Source organism: Temnothorax curvispinosus, unplaced genomic scaffold, assembly GCF_003070985.1.
Source record: "Temnothorax curvispinosus isolate PA1 unplaced genomic scaffold, ASM307098v1 QBEX01004860.1, whole genome shotgun sequence".
Lineage (NCBI taxonomy): Eukaryota > Metazoa > Arthropoda > Insecta > Hymenoptera > Formicidae > Temnothorax > Temnothorax curvispinosus.
Genome location: NW_020214640.1, coordinates 353,532 through 374,172, shown reverse-complemented (window position 1 = coordinate 374,172; position 20,641 = coordinate 353,532). Strand labels below are relative to the sequence as shown.

The 20,641-nt window shown below is 36.3% G+C and overlaps 1 protein-coding gene across 1 annotated transcript; it reads right to left on the bottom strand.

Annotated features, from left to right (window-relative positions):
• Positions 1 to 568: 568 nt before the first annotated feature.
• On the bottom strand, positions 569 to 17,101 carry LOC112454181 (transmembrane protease serine 9-like). The gene is made up of 5 exons (XM_025015426.1): positions 17,023 to 17,101; positions 9,126 to 9,306; positions 4,195 to 4,499; positions 2,601 to 2,752; positions 569 to 739 (listed from the first exon to the last, which is right to left on the bottom strand). Exons 1-5 carry the CDS (start codon positions 17,084 to 17,086, stop codon positions 569 to 571), a joined length of 873 nt encoding a protein of 290 aa, XP_024871194.1. The 5' UTR covers positions 17,087 to 17,101.
• Positions 17,102 to 20,641: the final 3,540 nt, after the last annotated feature.

Sequence of the window (20,641 nt, the reverse complement as noted above, 5' to 3'; positions counted from 1 at the left end):
TGCATTTTTAACATTTGATTTTTCTACGGAATATATAGATTTAAGAGAATTGTTTAATTTTAAGATAGGTATTTTAAATTCAAATAAATCTGTCTATTTTAATTTGATAATTTCTCTGTGCCACACATTAATTATGAAATGTGAGGAAAGATTTCATGTTTGAAAAATGCAAGATGCAAAATGACATTATTGCATATAATAGATTTTTTACAATAAATATATAAAATAATACTTAAACTATATAAATATATCTCAGTTTCAGAAAAACTAATAACACTTATCACATTTGTTATTTTGCTAGCTAACTATCACATTTTGTGAATATGGTAAAATATTGATAACGTCACCATATAACAGATCTTAATGGTCCAATTATCGGCTCATTATCTTACTGAACTTTCTTTCTCTAGTTATATTACAAGTAACTGTAATATATAAGCTTAGGAAAAACTTTGAATAAATTGTCCCAGTTATTAATGCGGTGTGCATTGTATACAACCGAGCTCACTGTTAAACGAAATTGTCAAAACAGCGAAACGGAAATTCGCATTTTCTTCCGCGTTGAGGTTTATCGGCCAGACTGCATTTCTTGCGTGATCCAAGAGACATAATCGGAAACTCTTACGTAAATGCCAGGAAGTCGTGATCTGCCACAACCAATACCAGTCGAAACCACTCCGATGACCATCAACGGGCCGGTAGGGTGACTTCCGACCATCAGGGGCCCGCCGCTGTCAGCCTAGAATAAAATACAGGATGCATGCAGTTGTCCTGTAAGCTTCCGTGGTTATGGTAAACGATGCGGTGCAAATTCCACTTGCTCTAATACGGATTGCTGGGTTGCGGGAGTATCCATCACGATGGGTTTCGGTATCGTTCCACGCGGATCCGGATCGTAAATCTCGTCTCTGGGAATTCTCAAGATGGAAACGGGCTTTTAACGGTACTACTACGTTTATTGTCGTCGGTATTTCGCGCCATGCGTTAATATCGTTTGAATAATCTAGAGAATTTATATATTGCGCTTCTCCTCTCTTTTGTGACAAACTACAAGGAAAAATCTTTAACTGTTCATGATTAAATAATGTTGAAATCTCGATATTTTTATTAGAAAAAAAGTTTATTAAATGAGGATATACCATTTAATTCGCTAAAATGCTCCTATTGAACAATAGGACTTAATTTATTTACTAAACTTTTTAAAATAAGATTAAAGAAAATGATCGTCTTACGTATCGGAATCTCTCTCGCGCAGCTATTAAAAAGATATCTGAAATTATTAGAGAAATAATTGATCATCTTTCGACACGCTAAATGTATTATATAACATTCTTCAACTCCGATTCACGCTACGTCCAATATATCTTGAAATCAATTTTTATAGTTGCCAGTCGTAGTTCTTGCGCAAACGAGGTAAACAGGAAATCTAGCACATCTCAACTCCCATCGGAACCTTCAGCGAGATTGTACTTTCGAGACTTCGTTCTTCCTTGATATATCTCAAAGCAATACGTCCGTTTTCGATTGTTTTCTCAGGAATATCTTCGTCTGGAGGAAATATAAATTGCTGATAAGGGCGCGGTAGAGATCCGAAGGAAACTTATCAGGGACAAGATCGGGGATGGTATTCTCATTTTTGTTCCGATGGACGTCGACTTGGTAATATCGTGGTAGGATTCCCATGGGAGGTTCCTTCGCGGAAACTGCTGTTAGTCTCAATTGACCTAAATTTAGTACTTGCGTGTTGAAGAAGGTGTATATCTCGTCCTCATTAAGAAGAATATGGAATAACAAGGGAATATAGCAAGGAAATCATTGGCTCTCAAAATTATTATGACATACGGCCTACATCTCTTCTGTTTCTTAAAATAAAAAGAAAAGTAGCATAATTTTTAGATAAATATAACATATGCACTTATACGTGTGCATGCATTCGTAATATTCATATACTAACAGTGGCTATATATATCAATCCATATATTAATTTATTTTTTCAGAAATATTGGAAATTTGTTTTGTGTATTTTAGTAAATTGAATATTACTAATCATTAAAAAAAATGATTTTTTTCTTACTACATGCACTTGATATAAAATAGTTATTTATTTTATTTCTTCGTTATATTCATCCTTAATATAAATGTGAACTTTGTTTTAAAAATCTTTGAAATATCTTTTTATGTCTTATCGAGCAATCAAGGTGACAACGTAGCTTGTATAATACTCCTCGTTCTTTTAATAAACGTTATCGCTCCTTCTCCAGTCCCTACTGTTACAATTTCGCATAAATAGCGGCCCACGTTGGAGATTCGCAGAGCGAGGCCAATGCAATTATATACGATCCAATTACCGGGGACCAGTATCATCCAGCATGGTCGGCTATCATGCCTGAACAGCATTGTATGCGCATTACCACGGTAGCGTGGGTATTTATTGAAATTCGCGTCGTGCCCGCCCGACGAACCATGAATTCCATGATCGGGCGATTGACAAGCGGCGTCGAGCGAGCAGCGATGCGGGAACGCAAAAATGCGAGTGCATCTCACGCGGATGTTTCGCGCGACCGAAAGATGAATTCGCGGCGAACGCCTTTTTTACTTACATAGCAGGAATCCATCCCGCCTTCCTCCCAGCCGGCGCACATTTGCTTCGTACCAACGCTGATCGACTTGCCCTGACTCGCGTACCATTCTCCACACACAGTGTTCGTCACCACGCGAACCTCCACTTTCTGCAGCACGGTTGCTCTCTTGGCTGGAACATAACAGCGATTTGTATGCTGTTTGCACGCGCCGCGTCTTTCGCGGACAGATTATTGCTTACATTCGTCGTTGTCCCAAGACAAGACTCCGAATATCATTAAAACCGACTTATTTAGCTCGACTATGCAAACGGTTCAATGTCCGAGAAAACATTTCAAAATCATTACAAATGTTAAAATCATATCTATGATGTTTAAATTTAATAAAGCTACATGCTTAAATATAAATGGATATCATGTTGCTGACACATTATGAAGAACTGTTACACGCAAAGCATTATTCACGAAAACATAACAAACATTATTCATGGAAAGCCATAATGCATTTTAACGGATGAGTTTAATTAATAATTGCTACATATCTCGTTTATGTTATAATCTAATTGTTGCATTAATTATAATATCTAAAATACTTTACAATTTTAAGAGTGTAATTAATATACTCTATTAAATGAGTCTAGTTAATTATACCAATTTGAAATTGATTAGAAGACACAAAATATTACGTAAAATTAGACAATTATTGAATATAATGTATTAAGCAATTTTGTTTATTGAAATATTTATCAAAGATCTTTTATTATAATTCAATACATAACGTACAAAATCTTTATAATTCTATTATAATCAACGTTTCATATTAAAAAAACTTTTTTCGTGGAAGCAATATGCATCTTGATGACATGTGTTCTATAAGTAAAATGATCTTGTCCATTTTATTGATTCAGAGAAACAGATGGAGGGGAAGGGGGAGGGAGAGAGAGAGGGAGAGAGAGAGAGAGAGAGAGAGAGAGAGAGTGTTGGTATATTTCCACGCTATGGGACTTCAACGCTCGCAGGAACTTTGGTGATTATGGAAACTTTGGCGCGTGTTTCGTCGCTCCGATCGTTATCGTGATAAGATTTATCGAAACTTCAAGCTTACCGATGTATCTTAGGTATTTATGAAGACCCTGATATTCGCAACTTGGTCGACGATCAAATAGAATCTCGGCGTACTCGCCGCGTCTTTAACAGATATTCGCTCACCACCCGTAAATTATGTAATCCCGTTCGCGTATAAAAATACGAAGATAGTCTCCAAGTACGTCAATTATTATTGATAACTGACAGAAATCGAAAGCGTTCGAAAACGCGTAAACGCCGTTGATAATCGCGTTGACGCGAGGTTAAATATTTCATAACGCTTCAAAGGAAAATTCTTCTTTAAGAATAAATTATATGGTATTATGTGATATGAATTACGCGACGAATTGGAACTTTGGATGTGGCGTCTTGGTAACTTATAATGACGTTAGGTTTGCCAAAGTCTCAAAGTACGCGATTAGCTGATGTAACGAGAACTAATCCCGGAGGCGCCGCGTCATGCCGCGCCGCGCGCCGTCGCCCCGTACGTAATTTCTCGGTATCGAAAGAGGGACAATTATTTACTCACAATTACTTGTATCTTCTCCGAGCCATCCCCATCCGGCTACTACAGCTTCCATACCGCCGAAGGCACTATACCCTGGTTTTCCTGTGGCCACAGGTAAACATGCGGGTTTCACGCTTTCCGACCAACTGATCGGTCTAGCGACTTCCAGCAGTGCAATATCGTCCACATACTTGCCGCACCTGTGACCAGGATGCAACACCGCGTTTATGACGCTTTCATGTCTTGCGGCCGGCACTTCTGGAGCCCTTAAATTGTGTTCGCCCAAAGTGACACGTAATTGTCCTATTGGAATTTTGTTCGTGCCGCTGAAATTGAAGCGAAGACGAAAAGATTTAATTTGCGAACATATTATTTAGCAAGTGCTATTGAACTGATAATATTTTTCTCTTCTCTCTCTCTCTCTTTTTCTCTTTTTTTTTTCAAAAGAAATATACGTGCTACAGAATGCGAAAAGTATAAATTACGTTGATTAATTAATACATAACTTTTTAATTGGTATTAAGCAATATACTCGTAGGTATAATAAGTATATTATAATTATGTACATGAAATCAAAATTGAAGCGTCCAATTCATTTTCTTGTGTTTTTATAACAATAATCCAGAAAATAAAAGACAATGATGCATCATTATGAAAAGGAATAATAATATATGCATTCTATTTAGATAAAATTATTAGTTATTGCAATTATTATATTCGAGTAAAATAGAACAAAAAAATTATACAGACATATGTGCACGTCTTTTATATATGTGTTTTATGTGTCACGTATAACAAACTCACAAAAAGTTTGAAATGAATAATTTCAATATTTGGGAAATCGCGAGACGTCGGACTTACACGCCTTCTATAAAAATCTTTATTCTCGCATCGTAAAAATCGTGAGCGAAAAACAAAACGGTATTCCTTATTCTTTCTTTGGTTTCCTCGCAAGGAATCCAAGTCTGACATCGGAACACCAGCGAGTAATCATCGCCATACAATTTTAGGGTACCGAGAATAGAAATATTCGAGGCGGAAAGTCCCTTACCATCGATGTATTTCTCCATTTTCTTCCCCGCCTAAACCCCCCTTAACTGTGCCGACGAATTCCAGCTCTTTCGCAGTTTCTTTCCCTTGGACGTCAGTAATTATTTAACCGGGATTTTTGTCCCGCTCGAACGTCGCGTCTGCAGAGTTCTCTTGAATGCCTGACCCGGCTAGAGTGGCTTCAGTTAATTAATCGGTCCACAGTACCTCTGAATAATTAACAATATTACGGCACCCCCTCCATCAGGACTATCCGCTCCATCCGCGTGCCCACCGCCCCCGTCCCGCATCTCGTGACTGTGTTTCGTAAGCCCGTGCCGTCAGCCCGTCCCACTTTTGTCAGTAACCCCTTGCATATCTTCTGGAGTTTATCGCGGAGCGTTTTCTAAGTTTCCAGGCCCTGTTTCACCGCCGCTCCTTACAAAGCCGCCTTAATGGACCTTTCCATCGTCGTCGAGTCCCCGCTATTGTTCCGCGGCTCATGGATTATACGGTTTACTTTCAATGCATCTCCGGCACTCGCTTCTCTTTCCTCGGCGTCGCACCCTTCCAATTAAAATGCACGAGCGCTCAGGCGGATCGCAGCGGGGACCGTTGCTCGTTGCAATGAGATGCATTGCGACGACAGCAATGCTGATTTGTTTAGGCAAACGTTTAATATAATAAGCCAGCGTTTATTATGTCGAGCGTTTGCTCGAGATAAATCGGCAGCTCGGTTCGTGAAAAATTTACTTCAAATACGTTGCGCAATTTGCTATCAAAGTTGGGATTTGCACTTATTACTTTCTTTGTTTAGTATACTCGAATATGTCCGTGCAAAATTCGGATATTTTCATTTATTAAAAGTTTTTAAATTTTTTGTAGTGTTTTTTTATTTATTCGAAAGACAAGTAAAACGAAGAGCAGCATTGATGTACACCTTCCAGTCTATTAAAATAAAATTAAGGTTAATTAAATTGTTCGGTCTACACAATCACAGTTGCATTCTATTCTCATTGTACGAATAATATTTGCTACCCGGGACTACGACTGATTTTTTTTCTATTGGCAGCTTCGTTAAAAATTAATTGGACGCCGAATCGGTAAATCGAATGGAATTAATTTCGATCCGGCTCGTTAAATCGTGCGGCTCTTCTGGCACTGGTATATCGGCACACAGACGCGTTCGTGAATTACGCAACGTTGCACGCAGAATGACGTTGGTAATAAGGTACTGGTGAACATTAATTTACCGTAGGATATCGCCGAACGAGATATATCGACGCTGCGTCGCTAGGCTGCCAGTTCTTGTATCACTATACAAGGACATAATTCATACCTGCTTGCGTGACAATTAATCAACCGTATTATTCACAGCGCGCGTATTGTATTAAAAGTAATTGGTCGCCACATAATTAATTCGATAGAACAGCGCGTTATAATTTATTTAATTATTTACTAGCCTAACAAGTTCCATTTTCTATACTCACGGCTTGTGCCGCACGAAAATATAAACACAATTTTAGACAAAAATTTTTTTCAGATAACAAATGTTATTCGATAAAGTACTTCCCGTTTTATAGGCATGCAATTTTAGAACAAATTTTTAGTAATTTACATTTAAAGGTTTAAATTCGCTGTGACGCTGAAAGAGATGATTATGCGATGGAAGCGCAACGTTTTTATTTAACAAATATTGAATCATATAATAATATTTCTAAACCGATTATCCACTGTTGCATTTATGTTAGCTGGAATCTCTAAAAATGTCAAGAGAGAGCTGCGATGAATTTTTCCCAATTTTTTTTTCTTGATACATGGTAACAAGGGATCTAGTCGCCATAAATTTGGCGCAACGAGGCGTTAGGTATCACTGGTGAGCGTCGGGTTGTCTATTTTTGCGCGTAAATGATACCAAGCGGTGAGAAAAACTAAAAGGGAAGGGGGATGAGGTAAAGTGAGACGATAGTGGACACAGCCACCTTCATTTTCACGCTCTCTCGCCTCGCATCTTGTTGCAGCGCTTTCCATACGTTTTGCATGGCCGCTAGCAATTACCGAGTGGTCTGTAATCTACACGCAATCATGGTTTACAAGGCCAAAACTCGACGCTGAATTCTCTCTACGGTCGCTCGTCGCCCCCAAACGGCCTCTATTGCCCTCTCCAGCCCGTTCTTCTGTAATCTGTTCAGTGACCAAGAGGGATACGCAATATCTGTACGTTTTGTTGCCCACCCGGCTATGGGTCTATTCGCCCGTTTAATTATATCTACACGAAAGCTATCCTGGATATATTGCCGGTGTAGCTGTGCAAACTCGTCTGCTGCGTGGTGATAGTGATTCATTTATAATACGCGTACTAAAAAGAAACTCCTTCCTCATTTTGATTTAGTGTTGTCGGAAGCAAGAGCTGGAAGTTTAGATAGACTTTCAGTGACATACAATGTATAATTTTTCGCTTAGTACAATATACAGAAAGATTTGCGAGCTTTAACTTTTTTGCAGTGTTTATATATATGTATTTTGTGTATATGTATTTTATTAGGAACTGTATATTTATTGATTAATTAGCGACACGCTGACGAATTTTACGCAAATGTTTGTTGTGAGATTTTTGCTTTGTTTTTTTATTTGAAACGTTTTGCTTGACACAGTAACACGATGAAAATCACATACGGTACATATCTATTTGCTATATTTATATAACAGGCATATAGAAACATTTCTGTGATATTGGTTAAATTTTAAAATAACTTTTACGTCAGCCATCATTTTTATACGTGCGTATCAAGTTCTTTTCCCTTTGAGGAGCGTGATTTATTTTTCGCGATATAATGGCAGTATAGCAGCAATTTTAAAAAAAGAGGGATTGTTTGTAAATGAGATAAACCTGCGCATATCTCATACACAATCATAAATTTGAATAATTACTGACAGTATTTTATATGTATAATTTGAATTTAAAAAATTTCGAAATATTTAAAAATATGTTGATAACGTAAATCTAGTTGAAATATCAAAATCAGGAATCAGTACAAGCCACAGATTAATTATTCTTTTATTAATTTGAAAAATCTGAAATAATTTTTTTTAAGCGTGTCGAAAGCTGTTATAATTTATTGCAAGTTTTCAAGTTTTATAAAGGGTAAAACTATTATTATTATTATTATTGTGTGAAAAAAAAAAACTGACAAAATCGATATGCAATAAAAATTCTCAATAGCCAAAATGGAATACTTTTATACATAGATAATCTTTGAGATAAAAATCAGGCCTTTGGCGCGGATTTAACGATATTTAATATGCGAGCATCCTATTAAAAGTTGTCAAGAAATTGTAAGTTTCAGATCGACCGTTGAAATTAAAGCCTACTTTGTAAAGGACTTAGTCTTTACAGACTCTATGTACTCCGTTAATGAAGATGCATCTTTTGAAAACTTGTTACTGGGGTATAAGCAAAATTAAAGACGTGCTATTGTATTTTAGTATTATGTCACTAATACACACCATTCTTATTTATACAATTTTAATTTTCTTTGGCAGACACATTGATTATAAAAATAAGAATTAAACAGAAACCAGTATATTTCAAATATATAAAACTGAAATAATTATACACAACAAATAAGATTTTATACACAACATTTAGATTTTTTGTTATATGCAATATTTATTTCAATTCTGAAAAATTTCTAATTAATTCATTAAAAAATTTATTTAATATACAGATTAATAGCGGGGATTTAAATATTTTCTGAGTCATTTAAGATAAACACTTTTTCGATGATAAACAGTAAACCATCAATATCAGTTAAAAAATTATCAGAAATCATCAGCAAAAGTTTGCGATTTCTGTATATACAATACAAAAATGCAGCGTTACAACTTGTAATATGTAAATTATTAAAATATAAATTACTCACGCACATAAACAGTGTCCAGCAGTCAATACGAATTTGTCGTTCAAAATAGCGCCGCCGCAAAAGTGTCCACCTTTTCTTGTTATGGAAACGAGCCATGGAAATTCACGTGGCGCCGCATCTTGACCTCCGACAATCCTCGCTTCTCGTGTCCTCTCACTCCTACCGCACGGAACATCTGCCACTATCAAATACGGATTTCCTCGATTAATGCTCAATAACGATTAATTGCCTTGGCGATCTCGTTGCGAGGCCTGGTGCAAATACCCAACTCGCCCGATACCCCGAGCCACCAACATTGATGGATAGTGACACGATCTTAGACGCCTGGCTTGATCTCGTTTTTACTTTTTGTCGCGCAAATAAAACGAAGACGAGTATCGGTACACTGAAAGTATTTAGAGAGTCGTCAAATAGGATGACGCGCTCTGTAATCTATTTAACGATACTCTTAGCGAACGCCATCGTCCGTCCCCCTTCTATTTTAATAAGAACATTTTACTTTTATGGGACTGATTGGACATCCAATTAACACCGCGTCGTTTCCTCACAATTAGTGCCTTTTCCTATATATATTTTCGTTTTTCTTTTTTTTATTATATATTTCCATGCAAGAGAATTTACCGTCACCAGTTTTCGACGAAAATGCATATCTATAAATCGCGCTGTATTATAAAATAGGACCCATTTTACAACTTTTTTATCCTACGTTTTTTATTATTTATTTTACTACTAATATTATTAACACATTACGTTCGTTCGATACTTTATTCATCAGGGATAAATTGTTCGCGAACTCATTCGGAAATTTAAGAGAACCGAGGATCGCCTGAAACATCGCAATTGTTATCAAATGTTGTTAGTATCGGTCATCGGTCCATGTTTCGATTATTCCGATCCGTAGGGAATTACCATCTGCACTCTTGTTGACGAGAGCATATTGACAGGTTATCGATCGTCCTTAGTATTTGATGATTAATGTTCGTGACGTGGCGTAAATGAGTAGAGCGACTTCTATGTATAATAGTAATGTCGGAAGACTGATGAGTGACAATGCGATTAATTTTAAGGATAGATGTAATAGATTATAATCATACAATTTATCAAAAGTTGTACAAACTAATTCGAAAATGGAATTTCTTTGAAGAGAGATTTACGGTGAATTATAAGATTATAAACTAATATTCATGATTGTCGTAAATATCGTGAAAAATCAAGATAAAAGTATTTATAAAAACAATATCGTCTGTCGCTTAAAAAAATTTCGAAAATTTTGTTTTTTATCGATGCAAAAAATGTAAAACTTTTATACTTAAATTCGCTTCGCGTATGTTTGCCATTTTTATCACAATCTTAATTGAAACGTTATAAGGAGTGATCATTAATATATTATAGTTATAAAGATATGCTGATAGTTTTATCTCAACATTAATTAAAAGAAAGACCATTTATTATTTCGTTAACACGATAAATGCGGTCACATAGCGAAGGCGCGTTTGACTGCAATTGTATATCATTATACCACAGACATTAATCATAAATTGTGTTATTAATTAATAATAATTAGATTGCACCAATTACGTCGATCGTAATTGATTCGACTATTGTAGAAAGAACATAGAAAAGCCTTTTCAATGGTTTATTATTAGATATTTCGGTTTGAATAATAAATCATTATTAAATCTTTTGGTTCTAATAATAAACTATTGAAAAAAATAACAAATTGTTATTAATAAAACACAATCCAAACCATATATTTCCAGATTGTAAATCATCTTTCAGAAGAAAAAAAGAATTGATTTCTCTGATTGTGAAAGAATTGATTCGTACTTTTCTATAATTGATTTAATCATGTATAGATACATATTCGTAAAGTATGAGAGACAAACAATCGGCTCGATATCAATCAATTAAGGAGTATTCGCAATATATCAGACACTTTTGAGAGCATACTTTAAATCGAACCTCATATCGACTTTTTTCATTTTCGAGTGACCTCGGAGAAGTCGAAGGTGCGTTCTTAATACTTGTCTCGGCGCGATCTAATTGGCGCGGCGCGTCTGTTTGTGTTGCATTTAATTGAAATCCGAAATCGCCGCGTTACCGAAATGTTAACCGATTCGAGCGAATCCCTTCTCGTGGCGACACAACGCTTGGCGCACGGATTTAATGCCCCGAGCAGATAGGGACAGATACGGCGGATCTGTCACTACAATCCCTGCAACGTCCCTGTCCCGCGCGCCCTGGTTACCCTCTTCCCCACACGCCTCTCGTCATCCCCCCCTCGAACCCACCCACAAGTCGATCCCTCTCTCGTTTCACGCCTCGACTGATTAATTGGACCTCTACGCCTACACCACCACATTTCCACCCACCCCGTCGCTCTTCCACAACGGGCGAGGAAAGCACGTCGAAGCGGCCGAGAGGGAGGCGTTGGTAGCATAGAATTCGAAGTCGCCTCTATTCCGAAACGCGTAATAGATATGTCAAAAGCAGCCTGGGGATCATGATAATACAACCGATGCCTTTGGTGACCAGGTTTAGCGTGTGGAGGCACCCCGTTTATCCTTCTAGCCGGGTCGATTGTGCTCGGGGAGTGTCGGAAAAAAAGCTTTCTCTCTCTCTCTTCGCATGTCTTTGGAAAAGCCTGCCATAAATCGACGGTATCTTGACAGTCGAAGTTGCGGTGCGTTTATTGTGTTGGCAAAGTAGATCGTATGCGAATTCATGAAGACATAATGTGCGAGAAATGATGTCATGTCGCTGAGAGACAAGTATTTATTATGGTGATTCGCTTTTTTAACCGATCAATTAGAACAATCAATGGATCATTCAAATTGCATATAATTAACATCAAATCCCCTTAACACTTTCGCAGCCGGTGATTCTAGCGCGCGGTTTAAAATTGGGAACCGCGTGAAAATTTGTTTCATTTTTGGATCAAAATTATTTTCACCTTCGTTCAAACGTTCATTTTGATGAACTTGGATTTATTGTTAGATAGTTGTAGTAATCATAAATATGAATCATGAAATCATCTGCCCTCCTATAAACATAAAATTACGTCAGCAGTATAGATCGTAAGTGACGTCAAATTACGTCAGCGGCTGCGAATGTGTTAATGACGTCGTTTGCGACAATGTACACGTTAGATATGAAGGAGATTATACTTCGTTTGATATTGATTCTCTGCCAACGATAAGATAAATCTGGAGATAACCATGGACATCTGTCGGAACAATTTTGGGCTCAATATCTCACCTGAAAAACCAACGAGATAAAAAGTGCTTTGCAGATTACTCACCGAGTAATTATATTAAGTGTTCTCTCTGGGCCAATTTAAAATGTTACAAATCCAAAATCCGTACCGTAATGCATTTAACGCAACGGCGTTTTAAAGGGAACCGTTCCAATTGTTTCAATACGTATTAAGAGTAACGTACTTATATCTCACCGATAATTTTCCAACTAATAAATTCCACAACTTCAATAATATTTTTTCGATAGGTAAGGTATACAAATTGTTTCTCATTATATGTATAACGAAAATCAGTGCATTATTTTCACGATTTATCATATTAGAGTATTTGAAGTGCATATTAGAAAGGAATTTGATTTAAAAAGAATTGAGATATCAATCTTTTTAAAAATATAATAAATTCTAAATATATACTAAATATGTTTCTATAATTTATATTTGTATAATATCACTGATCGCATAAATAATGGATGGTTCGTGTTTTTTTTTCTTGTATCTTCTTCAATAAGCCGTCAGTTTGCCGGCATTAGAAGTTTATGGAGACTTCTTGCGGCCTCGAGCAGGTTAAGAACCTTCTTGATATCGTCCGTCATGATTTTGACATTGAATGGTCGTTGACAAAATCTGGAGTTACTCAGCTACACCGAGGTCGTGTATTTCCCAACTTCCGGCCTTCGGCAAGGCTTATTCACTAATTCTTCAGTTTACACATATGTATTCACTTTTTGTGCGAAAAAGCAGGTGTCGGTGTAAAAAGTGCAACTGGTTTTTTTTTCTTATAGACTGGAACTATTCGCACCGTCATTCGACAAAGTTTATTTCCTCAATTTTGAGCACTTTCATGAAATATATCATTACTTTTTCTGTTAGCGGTAAACCACATTTTTTCGATTTTTGACGCGGCCATATATTCGAGTGATCGTAAACTGCGATGTAACAGCAACGTAATTTGCGCGCAAACGTAATTTATTTATCGACCGAAATAACGGTAGTGTCCCAGTCGAATATTTCACATGCGAGGAAGATATTTTTCCACGTAATACCGATTACCTTTTATTTACAAATCGCTGAATTTAAAACGAGTCAATTGAATTTATGAAAAATATTTTAATAATGTTAATAAGGTATATATTTATGCGAAATAAATAACGCATGCCAGAAGTTTTGGACATAAAATTTCGGGAAATAATATTATTTGTTTAATGGATGCCAGATCCTGATTACGGCCTGTCGAACGGTGATAATTATCAAAATGTTATTCAGTCTCGACGACCGCGACGGTATGAAAGAGTAATTATTTTTAACGTTGTATTGCACCCACGGTATGTTGCATAATCTCGCGGTTGATTATTCAGTCACGATGCGTGAAATTAATGTTTATAATAATCAATGTAATTGTTCAGCGAAGGAACGGTTGACAGGTAGCTATCGATCTGATGAATAAACCACTTTGCTTTGCTTCCATATAATATTGAGCCTAAATATTTGATAGAAACGGCCGTTTTATTGCCGGTAAAGCAAATAATTACCTTTATTAAATTCACCCGGGCGCCAGCGCTCTATCTGATGTTTCGTGCTAAAGAGTGAATTGTAAACGAGATAATGACACTATACAACCTGCATTATGCACCGGGACGTGTTGTTCAAATAATCTATCAACGCGCTGTCTCTGGCACAGGAGCTTTTTCGGACGTAAATCAACATGGGAGACAATTTTTTGCGGAGCGTTAATTCCATCATTTTTTCCATGTGCATGCATTTTATCTCGATCGTCCAGTCGGTTGGCCGTCGAAATTTGACACGCGGAATGAAATATTTACCCATCCCTGTGCTACTTGTTTGAAATAACCGGAATCGATATTAAAAGACCATTATAAATTGTGTCAAAATCTGCTAAAAAATATATTTCGATAAAAAAAAATTAAAATTCTTTAAAAGATTTGTCCTTAAAGAATCTTGTAAGCTGTACAATAAGTTATCTAATAATCTGCTAAATTTTATTAAACGATTGAAAAATTAAACGAAAAATTGAACTTATTGTTAGTCTAAAACTCATCGAAGCATGATTTAGCAAGGTGTATATTTTATCTGTGATCAGATAGATTACAATTATGTGATTACAAGCTCTATTAGTCATATTAATTTCATGCGATTAGTTATATGCTTGGTATGTTAGTGTTTAATTGCTTGATTGCCTGTTTGTTGTTTGTTCCATCAAATATTCGAATAGTATTAATAAAACAGTTATTGAAAAATATTTTCGGGTGTTGTCTTAAAAATTAAAGATAAATATCTATTTCATTTACTTAAATTATGTTTTTTATAATCGATATTAGGATGAGAAACTTTTGAGTAACTTTGTATATTAGTCAAGAAAATATTAATCGTGCCAATCTAAATTGTGCCAAATATATGCTTGAAATTAAAATAAAATAGTAAATTGTAATTTTTAACAAATGTTTTCGAGAATAGGAATATATTTAGATTGATCTATCATGTTTCTTTCTATTATTCTCTTTTGCTTCAGTCTCTCGTTAAGTTATTCTCGAGTATTGGTTGGCAGTGGGAAGCGAATATTCTAGCTACGCTAATGGTGAACACTAAATTCGGTTTATTAACTTCCGGTGTTCCAACGTAATCCGCAAGCTTCTATTTCGAATTCTCCATTGACTTCCGCTCGCCGTCTAATGCCTCCACTCCGGCTAAATGGATGCCAACCCGCAGAAAATCTCGAGAGCGGCCGTTATCGGTCGATCTCGTCGTCAGACGCGGCAACGAACCGTAGTATAAAATGCACTTAATAATATGCGACCGCTGTTCCAACCATTGGAAAATACATTTTGGTGTTTCCTGCGCCGACTTTGCAACAAGACTCGTCAATTTGTAATAAACTTCCTCTACGTGATTTCTATTATGTCATTTAGTTGGTAATTACATCACAAGAATTTATCAATAAAATATTAAATAATATCAATCAAAGAAAATGGAGCATCGAGCCGTAATAAAGGTGTTGGTGTTCATTTATTCTATATTTAAGTAAAAACTACAAACTAAATAGATAAAATTATTACAATTTTACAGTACGGTCCACTCCTAATTCAGCGATTCAACTGTTGCGTTAATTTAATTTTTTTGTAACGTATTTTAACTTCTTAACCAAATTTTTAATCGAATGACTTAATTGTTATGCGACACTGAGGATGGTCCTATAAAGGTCCGAAACGTTTGTAGTTTTTACTTAAATATAAAATATATGAATTCACACCAACACCTTGTTACGGCTCGATGCTCCATTTTCTTTCGATTAATTTTTAATCTTGTGAGCCTTTATTATTATATTAAATAATATGTTTAACTGCAAGTTAAAATTAAATTAATTAATAATTAAATTTCTTGAAGATATTTATCAATATTTCTGAAAAGTTATCTGTAATTGTTAATCTAAATTAACATTAATATGAAAAAATTGTTAGGAAATTGCAAAAGTTATTTTGTCTAAAGAAAGATTACTGATGATGAAAGTATGATGGAAGAAGTTGAATATAAAATAACACAATTATTCAAACTTCTCGGAATAATAATAATCAAGTGAAGTATGCTGCATAATACGTCACGCAGTAATAGTATATTGTGTACTAAGGGGAGAAAGCAGCATTTTTCAGTCTCGTTTCGGCTCGGGCGGCAAACTTCACACTCGTTTGAAAAACGCTGCTTTCTCCCCTTGGTGCACAATATACTATTTCGAAAAATTAATTGCAACGGGAATAGTTGGCGAACTTCTCAGAGTTTCGAGTGAACTGACTAATACAGAGTTTGCCATAGATGTTGTGTAGTTTGATAAAGTAAGTTTGCTACCTAAACTTTGAGAACCACAGAAGAGGCTTTAGGTTCCACTTCATGGATAGCTACGAAAATAAGTACGCGGGAGCGCCTCTTGCGCGTGATAGTATATGCTTTATGAACATTTCGTTATTACTATTACAACGCGTAATAAGACACAGCGCGCGCGGGCATCATATTTCGAGTTGCGTGCTGCAGCGTGAAATATAACATTTGCATAATTGGAGAATAAGAAATGTAATATGCAGAATTGAAAGCATAAAATAACGTTTAAATAAACGTAATTTAATGTAAAATGTCGTCATTACAATAATATTTATTGATATATTTATTGGTATATTTAGTTATAAAAAAAAACTGCAATATTTAATAAAGGAAGAATTTAACAATAATGCGGCAATTTTATTTATTAAGAATTGTTAATTATCGCAAGGCTGCTTATGAATATAGGTAATATTTAAAACAAATTTAGAAAATTAATTATAGGATATATAATTATAAAATATATAAGGATATAGTCTCTCATCGTAAACTCGCAATTATTGTAAGATTTATTTTGTTCCTGCAAGAATATTTTTCCGTCGTACTAAAAATACCTTCAGCAGCAGTCAGAGTTAAAGAAAATAATAAGGAATTTTGCTTTGTAAATGTTAAAATTTTTAAACTTATTTTCATACACATTAATATTTAGTGCTTATGTGTGTTTAAAAATACCTGTTTCTTTAAGCGATATTACTTGCAGGAGCATTATAATCTCATTTAGCAGTAAAACAGAAATTAATTGGCGAGGGTTCTACTTACAATTAGTGTATTCGGCTTGAATTCGCGTGAATAAAACTCCGAGGAATAAAACGAGCGCCAACATGTCGAATCCCGGGTGCGCCAGGCCGAATATCTCGCTTCGAAGATCCGCTGGCTTTGTCGGAGGGCAATCAAAAAGTGTCGCACTCTCGTTGATGCCGGCGCTTCTTTATACGTCGTGCAACTGCGATCGCATCTTTCTCGTCTCGATTTCTTTCTCTGTCGCCGCCCATCGCCCTTGCCATCGTCGCTTTCCGCGGTGCGTGGCGTGTCGCGAGGCCGTGAACTTCAGATCCGACAATGACTCGCGGCCATCGATATACACACGGTATTACCCGTGTGTTCGTTCGCAGCGGAAATCCACTGATAAAGCCCGAGGCGACCCTGGCGTAATATTCAAGGCGAACGTTAACGAAAATTTCTCACGCGCGAGACTGTAGATTGGTCAAAGGCCGAAGGATCAATAGAGCACTCAATTATACATTACAATTATTACATGTGTAATAAAAGTTAAATTAATTTAGCTTCTATCAATTTTTACGTGTCAATGTTCGTCGTCATGATTCTATAAGTCTTATTTCGGTTGCATTTCATGCTCGCTATACGTGCGGCACAAGGTTGACTATCGTTTGGAATCCAAATCTGCAGAGCCACACAATTAAAAATTACAATATCTATCTATGATTAATGTCTAATACAGTCTGAAGTCTCTTTTCTTTGAGAGAAAAATTTATATGGTGCGCAAACATGAAAACTTCTAAATTTTTATTTTATATGTATAATTCAGAATAATTCGGAATATATTCGTTCTCGAGAAGTACTTTTTATACTTGTTGATATACCTAATAATAAAATTAAAGATGATTTTGCATATACCATGTTCAAAGACATATACACTTTCAAAATCTATATTTAATGTTCTTTCTACGCATATTTATAATTTTACATAATGCGCTTGATGATGCTTTTAAGCACGAAATACGCGCCACATCGCAATGTACAGCAGACCAGCAGCGTCAGAGATGGTGATTGCAATCATGAACTTGTACACATATATTGCTATTACGTGAATTGCACGTACATCGCGGCTCCAGACCATCTTCGGATGGTCCGGTACCGGTTACTGCGGCGAATAAACACGGTCATCGTATGTAATCATAGCTCGCGCGTGCATACGTTCTGTACGTCGTCGCCTGTCATCGGCAAACGACAATCGGATTATGTATCTACGAGTAATCGCTGTGACAGGTGGGCAGGATAATCAGGAAACGGGAGCTGTCGTTTACGAGAGTTTCGTAACAGGTCACGCAGCAACATAGGTAGAATAGCGTAATTACGAGATTGGTGGGGTTCCGAGCCTATTTCTATTTCTAACTTCGCGGTAAGGTGTAACTGTGATTTTCAAGTCTCACAGTGTAGATGTCATGCTAAAAGGATACTCCAGAAATCAATATCAATAGCAAATAAAAGATTATTTTAGTCAGTTATCTTTTTGCAAGCGTAGTTGTAATTGCTTCTTGTTGATTGACTCCCAGTATTCATGAACCAATTGTTACATACTATATATGTATAACAATATGTAGATTGCGTAATTATGATAATTCCTTTGAGTACACCCTGCGAGTAATTTGATGATACTTTTATGAATTCGAATAAAAAATAGTGTGGCAAAATGTGGCACGTGATTACAAGGGATTTGTTTCTTCTATTTTTAGGGAGACATTCCCTTGTTAACATTTCACTTATGCGAATTTAGAAGTCTAGAATTTTGGGTGATAGAATGCCATATCCTTCAAAAGAATTGAAAGAAATAGCCGATACATACAGAGGGAGCACAATTCATCTTAAAATTTATCTCGTGCGGTCATCTCAGCGCTAACAAAACTTCGACTTATAGCTTCGGAGATATTCATCTAGTTACTGAATTTCCAAAGACGAAGATAGAGTTTGTGATTTTGTGTCGACCGATTCTAGAAGGAACTATTTCTGATATTTATCTTGCCGTATCGTGACGATACTCAATGAATGTTAATGAAAAAAAAAGAGATTGCCCGCAGACATCAATGGAAAATGTAGAACACGTACTTGAATAGCTGGCAGTGGCATCGATATGTATCTTTTGTTTTTCCTTGTTGTGATACTTGTGATATCTCTGGGCTACATATCCCTTGGCTTTTTCTCCACGACGAGAGCAAGAAGGGTCATGTGTCACGTGTAAGGATAACGATGGAACAAAGACTTCAAATGTACGATGAAAAATATAAAAAGAAAAACGAAAGCACCGAATATTCTTTACATTATTGAGAGATAAAATCTTAGAAGATTTTCACATAATAGTAGACGTTTAAGGGTTTAATAATAATTTTTTTTTCTATTGATTCAACATCCATGAACGAAGTATGAATATTTCATGATGATAATGTTAAGGGTTTGATAATAATTTTAATGAGACAATTGATTTTCTGGGTAGCTATCGTTCATATGTGCAACTGCGCTAAATTGCTTTCCCAACTTCGCGTGAATCGGTGAAAGCACGTGCCAAGAGACGTGTTCCGTGTCCATGTGGGAGTCGGGCATGTATACGTCGCAAGTGTTCATGCAGGTGCATGTGCGATCACAGGTACGCGCTACGGGGATATGAAAGCGAGAGTAACTCTGCTATTACTCCATCCACTTCCGTTGAACTTGACCCACTATATGTCCTGCGATACTATTGCTCTCGCATCTAGTACCGTGCACCTTAACGTCATTTCACCTCCTTCGTTTTCCTCTCCCTCGTTGGGGTTCACCTACGCGGTGGGAGTCGTTCGAGTTACCTGCACTCAGCAGGTAACGCGAACTATTTTCTGTAGCTTGGTAACCGATCAAGTTCGTCCCGAGACTCGTAGATGAGATAATACGGCAGACACGGAAGTCTAATTTCATCTTTGAACAGTTGAAATCACGTCAAAGATATCTTCGTATGATATTTTCGTTAAACGGAGACTGAACAATATCTGCTCCAACACGTGAGAAATTTCTTGCTAAGATAATATATTTGTTATTATAATGTCGAGTTATGATGAAGTGTCATGCGCGTAAATTATATATCTTTTTTCTTAATACATTTAAATTTGGTTTATCTAGATACAAATACAGAGCGATTAATATTATACCGTCCAGAGAAGAGATATGATTAGAATTTAATGTATTAAAGTATCCCAGTGTTTAAAAATAAACAAAATATTATAACGATTTATGTGATGTTGTGGAGATTGTTTAAGATGATTAAAAGTTGGTTGGAAAGACTCGCGGCTTAATTTTCTCTTAGTTCGCTTGTTCGAAATTACTTCCTCCATGTGTTGCGTGCGTGCAGTCAGTTCCGAGGTTGTGATTAGAAGATTTTTGACAGCGTGGCATTGCCCGCTCACGAACACGACCTAGGTAAGGTCGTGAACATTAGGTGTTACGAGATACTAGGAGTCACTGACCGAGGCCAAGCAGACAAAAGTTTTGTTCAATACACTTGAGGTAGACAGACCTTGACGGCCCGCAGTTCCGAGAACAATTGCCGCATATTTTTTCTCCATTTAGATACACATTTCCGCTGTAATTTCACGTAATAGCATGCTCGCAAATA

Excerpts from the sequence above, each read along its gene's own strand:
- LOC112454181 (XM_025015426.1), bottom strand. The coding sequence starts at position 17,086 with ATGTTGGCGCTCGTTTTATTCCTCGGAGTTTTATTCACGCGAATTCAA. Across the intron at positions 4,500-9,125 it reads GCTGGACACTGTTTATGTGC|CGGCACGAACAAAATTCCAA; the intron begins GTGAGTAATTTA and ends CTTCAATTTCAG. Across the intron at positions 2,753-4,194 it reads CGGAGAAGATACAAGTAATT|CCAAGAGAGCAACCGTGCTG; the intron begins GTGAGTAAATAA and ends GTTATGTTCCAG.